A 14,711-nucleotide genomic window follows, 5' to 3' on the forward strand; every position below is an offset into this window, starting at 1 on the left:
TTCGTTCCTACTTTTGCTTGGTGGGTCTAAAGTAGTGAGCAAATGTATCAAGAAATGGTGTTTTCCTTCTCATCTAAAATACACAATTCTTGTTTGGTGTTTTTTAATTCCTCTACTTAGATTTCAAGCCAGACAAGTGTGATTAGTGGCTATGCACAAAACTTAAGTGTATGTCATTACTACTGAAGGCACAATGTACAAAAGACTTCCAAGTGTATGTAGAGCAAGCAAGCAAGCAAACAAATTAATTAGTGTAATCCATGTAAGTCCTGATTCTAGGAAGTATTTGTAAAAATACCCCATTCATATTTATAAAATATATCCCACTTTTCTTTGATATGTAAATATAAAGTTAACAGTGTCATTTTAATCAGATGTTCTGACCAAGTCCAGGAATCATCATAAAAGAGAACCTTCACAGTTGGTACATCAGGTAAAGCAGATAAAATTCTCAGATGAACTAAAGAGGTTAACCAGGAGACAGAACTAAGTGTCTGTCAACCTCAGTTGTTTTCTTCTGTTTCTAATGGTCTGTGATTCTATTAAAATTAATTCTGTTTATTATTCACAGATTTCTTAATAAGAAAAAATACATGAAATAAAGTATCACTGAGAGTGAGCTGACAGTAATTTAATCAGTTTCAAAGCAAGCAGAAAATGGTGCTGCCTTCTACATCGCATATATCAAAACTATCTCACACTTAGCAGTAACACCATCGCTTTAATAAATCACTAGGTTGGTACCCAACCTACAGATCTCACTCATCATTTTCTCACTAGTCCTTTCAAATTAAAAATACCATGAGGAATAAATACTGAAGACTGTCAGGGATTCCATAGATTAACTTTGAAATATAAAATAATATTTTTAAAAAAGTTTAGCAAAGGGATAGACATTAAAATTAAAATTTACATTTTAATGTAAACCCTCATAATTTGTTTTCCTATTCAGGCCTAACTCATGCTAGGGGCAACTTTCTCTAACATTCCAGGGTTAACTGCAAGTTTAAGTTCTGTTTCATAATTAAAAACTTTACATCCTGCTCCCCATGAAGCAAAGAAAATTTAAAGTTATGATTGTTGGTTTTCAACAGAACTACGTTACCATGTAAAAAATATTAAACATATCAATTAAAGTCTGCTTTTTCCTTTTGTAGACACAAGGAACGATTCTTCCCGCTCCAAATTTTAACCCTATAATGGATGCCCAGTTGCTAGGAGGAGCCCTACAGGGAATTAGTGAGTATCTTGACCAATTCTAACACCAATTTCCTCTTTCTCAGAAAGCCCCCATAAAACAACAAGCATTAGGCAAAATAAAAACTCATAAAATTAAGTGTCACCACCTGTCTGCAGATTCTTCAAGGAATCACAGTAAGTCACACTGATGATGTCCAAATAAAACATTTGCATTTACAGGAACTATGAATTGATCAAGATTAATCTAAAATCCATACCAACACTTACAGTAATGAACACTTCATTGAGAAAACAAGAAAAAGAAAACAGAATTCTGTGTTACATCACTAGAGTGAGGGCCAAGAAATGAAAATATTTTAGTTGTCACTTCAACAAATAACTGCTACCAAGGTCTGCTAAGTCTCTTAATCAGTCATAAGTAATAAAAATAAATGGAGTAGAGAGTTTAAAGAATTCATTATCTTTGCAATTTTTGCTTTCAGTGTTTGTTCCAAAAACCTTTTGTTCACAAAAACATTTTTCTCTGTTCAGATTTTTGTATTTTCCTGTTTAACCTTGTTGGTATTGCTGAGGGTCAAAATACTGATCGATTTTTTTACTATCTTAAATGTTTTCCTCACTTTAAAACTGTTTTCTGTATCAGAGCTTTCATACCCCTTGGGTTTTTCACAAGATTGTACAGCACCAAATCACTCATTCTGGTTTCAGTTTCTTTAATGAAAATGTGAGGACTTGTACTCTAAGTACAAGCAAATTAACCTTAATTTTAATCTTCCTATCAAAGTACATGGAACAAAGTTGTGATTTAAAGGACAATTGACAAAATAAACGGTTCAGCTTCAGAGGAGATAAAGTCACCATATCCTTTACAGGCACTGACACTCTGACTCTCAGTCCTGCACATGGCATTAATTCTTATGAGCATGTTCAGTCACATATGTTATCCCACTGATACCAGTAGTACTACACAAGTGAATAAAGATTTATGTTTATGTTTTATAATATCTCCTAGATCTGGATCCTTCTCAGTTTTTACTATAGAAATGATATAAGCTGTAAAGATTCCTAGTTATAACTATTTTCTGAAAAGTAAAAAGAAACATTATGTACAGTATCCCAACCCTTAGGATGCAAAAGCAATTTTAAAATCATGAAATAATTTTCTGAATGTGCTAATAATATTATTTTTCATAGACAATAGTACTGATTCATTATAGGAGTTTACTAGTATGCTCTAGCTATCAAGCACACCACCATAGGTAACCTTCAATAAAATGCCCTTGGAAATGGGGAAAAATACTATTTTTTAAAACTTCATAACTTACTTTATACTGTTCCTCTGAAATTATAACTTTGAGTTTTTCAACAAATGGTCTAACAGCAATTTTTCGTCCCCATAAAAGAGATCCCTAATTCTCAAATGACAATTTAATCAATATTAACAGAACACACAAGTATGACTTCCAAGGCTCTGCCACAAATCCTGCTACTGGGCCTAGATCTGACTGTATGAAAGCCCATATCTCTTTTACTGATGCTTTCAAATCCATTGAGCTTCTGAGAGGTGATGATGCAACTGATAATAACAGACTGCTTCACTTTTTGATGGTATTACACCAGCAAGTGCAAGATACACAAGCACGGTAAATATAACTGATGTTGGTAAATACTAGTGGGATATTATTCTCTTGATCAGTTTTTTCAAGAAATTAGTATAATGCTTTTAAACAAAACACAAACGATCACAAATATAAGTAAATAACACCAGGTTGTTAATTGAGAGTCTGTGTTGTTTCCTTTTCAGGTTGTGAAAAAGATGTGTTGATTGATATCCTAACTCAGCGTTGCAACTCACAGCGGCTCATGATTGCTGAGGCATACAGAGACATGTACAGCAGGGTACGACAGAAGCACTTTGTACTTTCATTCTTTCTTTCTCTCCTCCCTCCTGTGCAGCTGTCAGACCTTCTCTCAGGTCAGTCACTGGAACCACAAGCCTGTCAGACAGCTGGCTGGCACAACACGTTGACACACAACTTTGCTCGTTGGCTATTGATACCTCTGACGGTATCAGATTGTCATTTCTACAGAAGTATGTCTGCCACACACAGAGTTAGAAAAGGACAGGGAAAGTTCCTTCTTCTACAGTCCATTCTACTCTATTGACCAACCTAAAATTTCTGAACAGACTTATTTCTTCCTTTATGTGCTTTTGGGAGGTTATGAAATACATTTTTCAAGTTTTGAATAAATAATAAAATAGTATTGTAACCAAAGAAAAACACCATACAGAGAGTTACAGGCTTTTTATCTTACTTACATAATGATTAATTTTCACATCCCAAGCACTGACATTTTCACACCTTGTTCCATATAATTCCATCTATACACTAAGGGCAATACTCATCTGAGCTGCTTAATGTTAAAGTTATGAATCTTTGAAAGGTGTTTAAAAAATTTTGACATAAAAAGTTACTTTTTAAAAAAATGTATTTTATCCATATTTACTGTATATAACAATGTAAATTTTGTTATACGGGTTCTTAAACATACACAGAGATAGATATCCTCCTCTTAGAACTGGAGGAAAAAGAGCTGGGTTTAAACTGTGTAGTGGGTTGATCCTGTGTTGCTACTCATCTCCAGGAGATCAATGACTTTATTTGGACTGTTAGAAAAAATCAAACACACAATAATTGTGATATTTTAGATGTAGCCTTGAATGGACAAGTATGTTTTATAGAGACCATAAAAGAACAATAACTGAATCACAGCTATCCACCTTCCAAAGACTGTGACAATGATGGAAATCAGTGCACATAAATTATTAAAATTGTTTTTTCTGTTATGAGGTATTTATTAGGTTACCATCACACATGCAAACCATACAAGTTCAGTGTTTATCCATGCAATATTTCTCACTGAGTTTTAATCCTACTTATGGAAAACTAAAGTATGTCAAGCTACCCAAAGGTGCCTGTGATGTGAAGCACCCAAGCCCATTCTTTCCAAGTGTTCATTTATCTCCTTCATCACTGGACAGTCCTTCTCTACTCCATCCATAGCAGCTGGCTGGTTTGTTTTAATCTTTTCTCTAGAGTGTATGAACTGTATCACTTTAACAAGGGAAAATATTTAAAAGATTCGTATCATGTTTTTAATTTCTGCTCTCCGATATATGAAGATGATATAGAGATAACACAGTATTGCAATAAAGAATTGGCAAATGTCCTTCAGGAATGCAGGTATTTCATGTTCATGGAGAACAATTATTGACTTGCTCGCCACTGATCTAATTGGTTTTCCTTTTCAAATGAAAAATAAAAATATAAACAAATCAATAAATCCCCATGAAAACATATCACCTTTAAATTCATACCTCTTTCAGCCATATGAGTAAACCTGAAGTGGTATTAAGCCAGTGGACACAGACCGAAAGATCTAGAAGAAAGAAAAAAGCCAAATAAAACCTCAGATGTCCTTTTTAAGAATCTCAGTCTCTAAGTCTATGAATAATAATAGAAGGGAAAGGCAAACAAACTTTTCATATTCCAGCAATTGGCTACAGAGTATTCTAAAATTCATGGAACATACTACAATATACCCACAATTTTAATTCAAATGAATTCATTAAGCACCAGGTACACTTTACAATGCAAGATACATCATGATACTCTCGACAGTTTGAAAAAAAAACCCCAGCAAGAACATGATACATCTTACCTTGAGTTGCTCCAGTTTGCGCTTTGGAAGATAATTTAGCACACACAGCATTTCCCTGGCTGTAATTTGTCCTACTGGTTATATTGCATTGAGCAAATGCACCATTTGGTAGTCCCAGTTTATGAATGGTAAACACGTCAGGACAGAGAAGAGACATGGCAAGGCAACAGCAGTTTTAACCTTCTCGGTTCAATTTATGGTAAACCTGTTGGTCCAATCCTCTGCCCTCTTTATTTCATTTCAGTCTGCTCAATATGGTAGCCACTATGCCCATTCATTAGACAAATGTAAACTGGGACACATTAGGAGAGAAATATAAAAAAAAAGAATAAAAAACCCCTGAACTAGCTGCTTGATTCAGACATACAGAGAAGTTTTAAGATTCCTTCTTACAATTAGCCTTCAAGGATTTCTTACAGCAAAGATGATTAGGAAATTTAAATAATGACAACTTAGAGTTGTCTTTTCTTATTTTCAGTACTTCACTTCCCTTAGCTCTGATTGCAGGAGTAATTTTTAAGTAGCATCCATTTGTATTATTAATCCATTTTCCCACAGGCATGTTATCAGAAGTAAAACGTCTTAATGAATTAATTTCTACTCCCTGTGTGATTTAGTGGTTGTCAAATGAATCTAAAATGCATTCACTGGAGACTGTGTATGTTTCTTTGTCATAAATTTAATTTTTACTGTGCATATGTCATCCTTCACTGCTATTGTAGCTATTAAATAAATTATATTCAGAAATGTATCAAAATAAAAGTACAGGCCTGAAAAAATACAGCTCTGGAAACATAATAATGTATATCATGGGAACAGTTTCTGGCATGCTTTTCAATTCATACACAAACCAGAACATATCTGACAGGTGTCTAGTGCTGCACAGAAAACACTAAAGAAAAAAAAAACTGCACAAGTGTCCTCAATCAGAAACAAGAAACATCAATAGTAAGCTAACAAGCTTTTGGCATTTGCAGTATTTTGAAGGATGCTGCCAGGAATGGGGAGAATGGGGAGGAAACTCTGTTCCACTACTCAGCTACCTCGCAAGAAAGAACTGAGAAACATGAGAGGGGGGAAAGACGGGTTCCTTATTATTAATCCAGCATCTATCAAAAGTAGTGAATTCAGTTTGAATGTAAAATATACCTGAATTGAAGCACATAACCTTCCAGCAATCCAAAGACAATAATTTATGTACTAGGAGCAATACAGATGATTTTTAAAAATTATTCAGATGGTAACACTGAAAAAAGCACAAGAAATCACTTTTGTTTTATGAGATTCATCTTCCAAAGGCACTTACCTCTCTTGGATTCGCACAGGGAATATGTTAAGGGAAGCTACAGACACTCTGCCGTGAATATTCAGTTTTCCAAGACTTTAAGTAATAGTTACACTTAAACATCTGCATTTTCTTCTCTGTTCTAATGAACTGAAAACCAACAATCCATTGTGGTCTACTGGCTTGTGCATCTATAATCATCTTGCCCATACCAGTATAACAAGAATGTACTATTTAAAAGAATAATTTTTTACTTAGTCTTAGCTGGAATTCATCTTTAACAGTTTATCCTTAATCATTTGAAGAGAAAAGCACCAATAATTTTTTAAGATGTCTTAATAGAGTGTGATTATTGAGATAATCCTGTCTGTGCATTTTCTTTTTCTTTTCAAGGATCTAATAACAGACCTAAAAGAGAATCTCTCTCATCACTTCAAAGAAGTTATGGTTGGCTTGATGTATCCACCTGCCTCCTATGATGCCCACGAGCTTTGGCATGCCTTGACGGTAATCTTCATATTCAGAACTGCTTAGAGTTGCAGTCATTAATTAGAGTACTAAACGTACATTAAATAATTTTTTTACATTTGATTGGTTGATAAACTACTGAAAGTTAGTACACTGGAGTAGTGTACTATCACATAGTCCACTAGTCATCAGAAATACAGTGCTATTTCAAGTTTATTCATTGGTATGCTAAACCCAGCATAAATAATATCCTTGACATGTAACAAATACAAGCCATATAACACCCATGGTAATCTCAGTAAATGAAGAAATATGTATACAGGGAAATGTAAGGTGCCGTTTTTGCAGGCATTTATGTATGTTACAAACCAAATTTATTTCCACAGCCAGTGCCATGTACTAAGGCTCCACCTCCCAAAAGACCAATACTTCTTTAGCAAAACATGTCTTTGCATAAACACTTACAAATTGCTCTGTGACAAAGCAATGATAACTCCACTGAAACAGAACTGATTTCCCATTTTGAAGAAAATATTTCCTTTTCTTCCCAGGATCTGAGACTTCAATCCTCACACAACTGAAGTTTTGAAACAAACAAAAACATTTTTTCAAATATCAGGTCATTAAATGGTGAAATTCATTCCTACAGGGCACTGTGGAGACCAAAAACACAAATCAGTTCATAAAGGACTTCAATAAATTCTTTGAAAACAGGCTGACTGTTGGCTATTGAAAATACTAATCCTTTTCAGGAAATTCCTAAATTGCCAACTCCTAAAAGACAGGAAGGCATATCAGAGTTCAACACTGTTTTCCTTTTCCTTCTATGAATATTTGCTACTGTCTGCTGTCACAAGTAAGACACAGATTACAAGACTTTGGGCAAGATGATCTATCTCACCAATTTTGAGAATTCCGTCCCCCTCCCCCCTCCCCCCCAAAAAAAAAGTTAACTGCTTTTTCTTGTTCTTCAGACATTTAAATCAATGCACTCTTTAGAACTACTGGTATGTCTTTATTATAGCTGGCATTAGAAGGATTGTGAAATACCATTGCTAACAAAGGAATAATGTCTTTCATTAACATTATTGATAATATTGCCAAAGTTTATTTTTTCCTAAATATGGATCAAACTTGAACTTTCTTACAGTAGTCTATCTTGATCTGGATTCTTATGGCCAAGGTAAAAAAAAACAGGCCATGCGTATCTATGAGCGCTAATGTTCTCCCATTATCCCAAATGCAGAATACTCATTAACACTATCCATGTGCATATCAAAAGCAGCATATGGACCACATCTTATGTCAACTAAACTTTATAAAATTAATTCAAACCCTGTGGGAAAATACAGTGATTTGCAGAACTGCATGAATGGCCACGGTGCTTTCCTTTAATACCAAGTTCTATGCTAGACATTACAGACTGTAGAGTTCCTAAATAAATTTTTAAATAAAAGGAAGAAGATAGAAGACCAACATAATAGCTGTGCTCATGTCTACTTCAGATTTCCTGAATACTTGCTAGGGATGTATGCTGAATTTTTGCATCTGATTTCTTTCAGCTAACCATAATTCTTACTTAAGCTCTAAAATTATTCCCATTATGTTTCTGTCAACACTAGTCTTGCTTCATTTCCCACTTGGTAATGTACATGCTGAAATTCAGATTAAGTAGAAATATATATTAAGTACAGGGTTTTACTACAAAAGTAATTTAAACAGGTAGATTATGCAAATGTACACTCTTCAGAGACTGCTATTATTTTGTTATTTCTGATAAGGACAGCATTGCTTTCTTCTAAAAATGGAGGTTTCTACTACACAACATCTTTTCATATTTACTTCTTTCCATACAGGGAGTAGACATAGAAGAAAAATGTCTAATTGACATATTAGCCTCAAGATCAAATATGGAGATCTTCCAGATGAAAGAAGCCTACCTAATGCGTAAGGTTTTTTAACAAGTGTACAGTAGCAGTTGTACTATGTGTGTTGTGGAGGAATTAGCACACATGAAGGACCAGAACTACAAAAACAACCCCTCAGTACTGACTGGTTCCCTTCCACATCCCCTCCCATTAACTGTGTACAAAAGGCTGATGCAATGTGGTGGGTGAGCAGGTGAGGGGGGACAGTGGCTGAGGGCCCCCAGCAGGGCCAGACAGACGTGCCAGCCCCACAGCCAGGTCCTTGTAGAAGCTGCCCAGGTTACAGTGGAATAGACACAATAGAAAATGGACAAATATTTGAAGCCTATTTATCCTTTATCTGATAATCTTCACTTGTACTATTCGGAGCATGTTCATTTGTGATTTAGATTATATGTTTTTGGCTTAACCTAGAATATAATACTGATCTTCAACAAGATATTGATTCTGAGACGTCAGGTCACTTCAGAGATACACTCATGAACCTTGCTCAGGTACTGTAAAAACAAGAATTGTGACTTACATTTCTAAAAGATTCATAATGACTTTTGATAGTATTTGATAAGCTTTACATTTTAAGGTGACTGTGATTAAAGCTAGTTCAATAGGGCTGCACTTTTGAACAAGAGACAGGAGGGAAGCTGATGAGGAAGAGAAACGGAATTTCTTCATCTACTCTTAGATTTTGGCTATCAGATGGAGACAAAGGTAAACAGATTATTTTATAAAGTCCCCTTGGTATTCAACTGCTGCCCCTTTGCTCCATATGTCTCATCTCAAAAGGAGCCTACTTGCATGTACAAATGTGATTGTCATTTTTAAAAGCATGTGTTTTCTCTGTTATCAGAATATACCATAAACCAGTCAAACATTATGTGAAAGTAGAGATATATTCACATTTGACTAAGAAATACAGAACTAAAGAGTTCACTGCTTAAAATACAATGCTCTTAGTGCTATTGTATAGGCTAAATCACAAAATGCTTGCACAGAGGCAAAGAAGTGTCACTTTTACACACCAACTTTTGCAGTTTCACCAGTCTGTAATTTATACAACAAAGTTGTCATCCTCTTCAGATCATAAGCTCCCATTCTCATTGTAGCCACTGTGCTCATTATCTTTAAAATCTTTTGTAAACCAGAGTAACAAATAATGACAAAAAGGCCACCAGGGGATAACAGCATACATAAGATGCATCTGTATTTTTATATACATGCATGTCTGGGGAAAAACTTCTTACACAAATTTAAAATAATAGGAGGCTTCACTGAGGTGAAAAAGACAGATGTTTCAAAAGTAGAAGCTATAAACAGGAAATATTTTTTTCTAATGCTGGATGTTTTTTCCCTAATAATGAAAATTCTTTCTGGCTTAAAAATGAAGAGCTAGAGGTTAAGCAACATCACCTCTCATAATTATTAAAGCCATGGGATATACTTTACCTGTCAAATGAACCAAATTTAAAATAATCTCAGATTATACATTACTAGTCCTTATTTTCTTATACCCCAGATATTGATAAAGAGGCCTAAAATCAGCAATTTCTTAGCCAACAAAATCTGCTATTTCTCTCAAGATAAGGAAGAGCTGCAGGAAATCTCAACTTTACTCAGTTATACTGTATACTTCTGAGGATTGTTAGTCGAATCACTCATGCTTGGATATGATCTTATATTAAAACTCAGTTTTATTTCATTAAAACATACCCTTTCTAGATCTATAACCATGCAACATTTCCAATGCATCTTTTAATGATTTTTTGCAGAAACCCTTTGCTTTGATTTCTATTAAATCTTGGGTTTGATGACACACATCAGACTACTGAGAGAAGTAAACACGCTCCACATATGCAGAGCAAACTGTTCAATTGCTATAGTATTGTATTTATGGTTTTCATGTTCAGCGTGAGGCAGCTAAGAGGTTATAGGGTATGGTCCTTCCTAAAGAAATTAACAGAGTAATGAGTTTCAAAATCAGGCTAGTTAATATTCTAGTCTGAGACAAACAGATTTTATTCTAATTCTCTTTTTTTGGGTATTAATTGAAATAAGATAATTTTCTACAATTTAAAACATAATTATACATATGTTACTGGAGAAATTGGGCATTTGATTCATGTAGAGTACTACTAAAGTTATTTTATTGTTCACTTCCCTGTCTTTATTCCCTTATTTTCTTGTGTATGTAATTTTATGCAGTCATTCCATCATAATTCACTTCAAATAATTTATCTTACTACTAGAAATTTCACTGCGTGAAATTCTCACCATTTAATTAAAATGTAAACTATCATTTTTAACAAAAAAGAACTACAAATAAGTAATTTTACAAGCTGACAGCCAATATCTAATTTTAATTCTCCACATATAAGGTAACACGACTGTAAATTTTAAACTTAATTGCTTCAAACACTTTTATTAAGGCAGTAATTACATGAGCTTCAGATTCTTAAGAGTTCTGCAACTAAGGCTGATTTGTATCCTTACAAGATGACTACGGTTAAAAAAGCAATTCCAAAAGTAGTGTGCTCGTCTCTTTTTCTGACTATGTAATTCAGATCATAGTGTGTTTACTAAAGAAGTTAGCTTGTTTTGTGTAACTGAAAAGCTATTAAACGTATGGGAAAATTAGAATTATTCTTTTGTGGTTTGTGTATCAAAGTTGTCAAACAATTTCCTAGTCTTGGATCTTCATTTTAGACAATGATTACGAGCAAGCAAAATCTCCATTATTTGGTGAGCTTGCTCCTATGGTTTGTGCAGGAAGAAAAAAACATTGAGAAAAGATTCTTCTGGTAATACGCATATTGATAAGAACTAATCAGTGAATGGCAAATGTAACTCCTATCCTTGTTTTCCCCTCGGAGTTACATATTAGAGTAAACAATATAACATCCATAATTCTGAAAATGGTGGTGGGATTGTGATGGTCAGGTAAAAGCTCATTTAAAATAGGACTAAAATTGGACAGGTTTATCCACTTTCCCCACTTTTTCCTCTCACAAGACTGCTTACCATTCCAGAGTTCCTCTTATTAAAGAAAATTAAGACATAAAATAATGTGACAACTTGAAGATATTTTCTACATTTGCAAATTCAACCATGCAACATACTGATCCAACCTAAAAGCCTATATATGTTATCTCAAGAAATTCAACATAGCTTCATATACAGAGAACTTTATATTCCTACAGTGGTTTACAATTTAACTTTTGAAGTAAATGTATCTCTTTTTTCCCTCAGGGAACAAGGATGGAAGGATATGCTGACCCTTCTACAGCTGCTCAGGATGCAATGGTAAATATGCTCAGATGTGACGTTCTCAAACATTTAAAAAAAAAAAAAAAGGTGAAAAGTGATTTAGGACATACTTAAAGTATTTTTATAATAATTTTTTAATAATATTTTTTATAAGTTTTTTCCCTTTTTCTGATATATTAGATTCTATGGGAAGCATGTCAGCAGAAGACAGGCGAACACAAAAACATGCTGCAAATGATTCTCTGCAACAGGAGTCACCAGCAGTTGTGGATGGGTAATCCAGCAGTTCAGCTGTTTGAATATAGAGTGGAAAGGAAAAATGTGACTTGCTAAGAAAGTCATGCTTTGCATACCAAGACAGTCAGTGTGCAGCAGGACATTAGCCTGAAACCTAAGTGTGAACTGTTGGACCTCTCAGACTCCCACTGATGTTAATGGGAATTTGGAAGTAATGCAAAACCGAACTTTGCCTGATGACTACTGATGGCTGTAGACAGAACAGACAGGCATCAGGATGCCTAATAACCCAGAGAAGAATGCATGACCAAAAAAAGACAAATACTACAGGTGAACTGAGTCTACACATGACATAACAGGAGGAGGGAGATTTTTCTTAACTATTTTTTCATTTTCTCTAAGCAACTCTTAGGAGGGAAAACACCTTGGGAGAGCTGGATGGAGTGTTTTCAAGAAATGTTTGCATGTGAAAATACATTACTGTGTTGAAGCTTTTCCCCAGAAGTTTCATAGAAATTTTTGATGGGAGCACTTCTGTGTTCACATCTGCTCTCCCATAATGAACATAAACACAGAAACATAAGGGCCATTTTTATTTAAAACAGAAAATCAGACATAACTACAGATTGCAAGAAATTTATGTGAGCTCATCCAAATCTTCCATTGTAGAAAAGAATACTATTGTATCCGGTGACAAGTTCGAGTTTCTGCTCTGCAGTGGAAAAAGTCTGTCTGCTGACAAGTTTATCACTGTGCAGCCAGTTGTATTTCTTATGTCAACTTCCAACAGAACTACTTTGCTATCATGGATCAACAAATTCATTCAGCTGATGATGACAGGATTAACATACCTGCTCTATGTTCTGCTCTCTCCCTGAGATTTGAGGGCTCTGCCTGTACAGTAGTCCTCCATAAGTTTTGTAGTCAGCAGAAAAAAAAGTTCCTCTTTCCCTGAGGGTGAAAGCACACCCTGTATATTTGCAAGTCTGGATACCTGCATGATGCAGCAAGAGTGCATGTCATGCAAGTCCTGGCTTCTTGCCACAATCCATGAATCTCGCCAGTTTTAGCCAAGCCAAGCAAGGAAGCCATCTTACTAGTGATGTTCTTACAAGTTTCATGAACAGATGTTGCTAGATATGCGGCATGCATTCGTTTTATACTGTAGACTGAAGAATGTCCTGGAAGTCAGGTTTCAGGCTACTCATTTAGGTTGCCTGACCTGGGGAACATAAACATAATGAAACACTGAGAATAATAAGGGGGAAAAATAAACTCAATAGTTATAGTACTGGGGAGAAGCAAGGAAAAAAAAACAAAATAGCAAGTTGATTATTAATGAACTAAAATAAAACAAGAATTTTTTTCCCCCCCAAGTTTTCCAGGAGTTCCAAAATATCTCTGGGCAAGATATAGTAGATGCCATTAATGAATGTTACGATGGATACTTTCAAGAATTACTGGTTGCAATAGGTAATGTAAAGATATTGTTTTCGCTAGCAGAAATCTCTTAATAAATATCTAGTATATTATCTCTTGTGCATTAACAATATTATTTCTCTATTTTATCCCCTTTAATCTCCTATATTGTGCAATAAAATTTTCAGAGATAATTAGAATATTTTAACCACTTTCCTATGTTTGTGTAAATCTAAAAATGTATCCATGCAGCAATAGCTTCTGACTGAGCAGAACTAGTATCTACTTTACTCGCTAATAAATTTTGTGTGATTAATGATAACTGCATTTCCAACTGATTTTACACATATTAAATAACCAGCTATGTTTTCAAGACTTTGGTGGTATACAAACAAATTTCAAGCTTTATATATATTTGTCCTTCATTTATAGAATAGGGATAAAAATATTTCTACAAATAGGACATGTGAGTGTATTCACTGATATTTAATAGGCCTGCCAATGCAATAGCAACCCAAAACAAGTTACCAAACTTGTAAAATTACAAATATAGTTATATTAGTGAATATTGGTAGCTTAATTTTAAGCTGAGGCATGGACAGCACTACCCAGCTTTATATTTCAAGGAGCCAAAAGAAATTATTTTATAATCATCTTCTGTTTACCTGTTGCAATTCTTCTCTCCTAGTTCTCTGCATTCGTGACAAGCCTTCCTACTTTGCTTACAGGCTTTACAATGCAATTCATGTAAGTAGTCATTTTTCTCCACGTCATAAAAAGAAGCTTCCCTATTTTTTTTTCTTTGTTTGATTATTCTTAAACAAGTACTTACAAATCAGTCTCTTCAATCTTTAAGGTGTGATTGCATGTTTTAAAACTGTTGGTACCTACATTAATTTCAAAGCAGTAGTGCCTAAGCAACAGTTAGAATTCAGCAGTAATTAGATACCTTCAAAAATATCTGTCTGGTAACTGTCAACTGTTTTTTAATTGAACACTTTTTTCCTATGGATGGTAACTCCTCCTGCTGTGCAGAACTCAATGTGCCTTTTTCTTACTATGTAAGTTTTTGTCTCTAGAGATTTAATAATTAATTTTTGTCTCTAGAGATTTAATAAGATTAAATAAGATATTTTTGGCTAAAAATTAAATAATAAATTAATGTTACATAAAGACAAATGGTCATATTT

General features: G+C 34.4%; 1 protein-coding gene across 4 annotated transcripts in view; it reads left to right on the plus strand.

Moving 5' to 3' along the window:
* The window catches only part of ANXA10 (annexin A10), a 28,417-nt gene that overhangs the window by 10,316 nt on the left and 3,390 nt on the right, over window positions 1-14,711 (plus strand). For 3 of the 4 annotated variants that reach the window (XM_042014992.1, XM_042014993.1, XM_042014990.1), the window contains exons 2-10: window positions 1,158-1,239; window positions 3,005-3,099; window positions 6,602-6,715; window positions 8,533-8,623; window positions 9,019-9,098; window positions 11,848-11,901; window positions 12,046-12,139; window positions 13,480-13,575; window positions 14,210-14,268. In XM_042014992.1, coding sequence (XP_041870926.1) covers window positions 1,158-1,239; window positions 3,005-3,099; window positions 6,602-6,715; window positions 8,533-8,623; window positions 9,019-9,098; window positions 11,848-11,901; window positions 12,046-12,139; window positions 13,480-13,575; window positions 14,210-14,268 — 765 coding nt within the window. The remainder of the gene's footprint in view (window positions 1-1,157; window positions 1,240-3,004; window positions 3,100-6,601; window positions 6,716-8,532; window positions 8,624-9,018; window positions 9,099-11,847; window positions 11,902-12,045; window positions 12,140-13,479; window positions 13,576-14,209; window positions 14,269-14,711) is intronic. The other variant, XM_042014994.1, reaches the window with a different exon arrangement.

The sequence above is a fragment of the Corvus kubaryi genome, unplaced genomic scaffold (genome assembly GCF_017639235.1).
Source record: "Corvus kubaryi isolate FWS band 111438036 unplaced genomic scaffold, C.kubaryi_AGA036_p1.0 split3-131, whole genome shotgun sequence".
In the NCBI taxonomy this organism is placed as follows: Eukaryota; Metazoa; Chordata; class Aves; order Passeriformes; family Corvidae; genus Corvus; species Corvus kubaryi.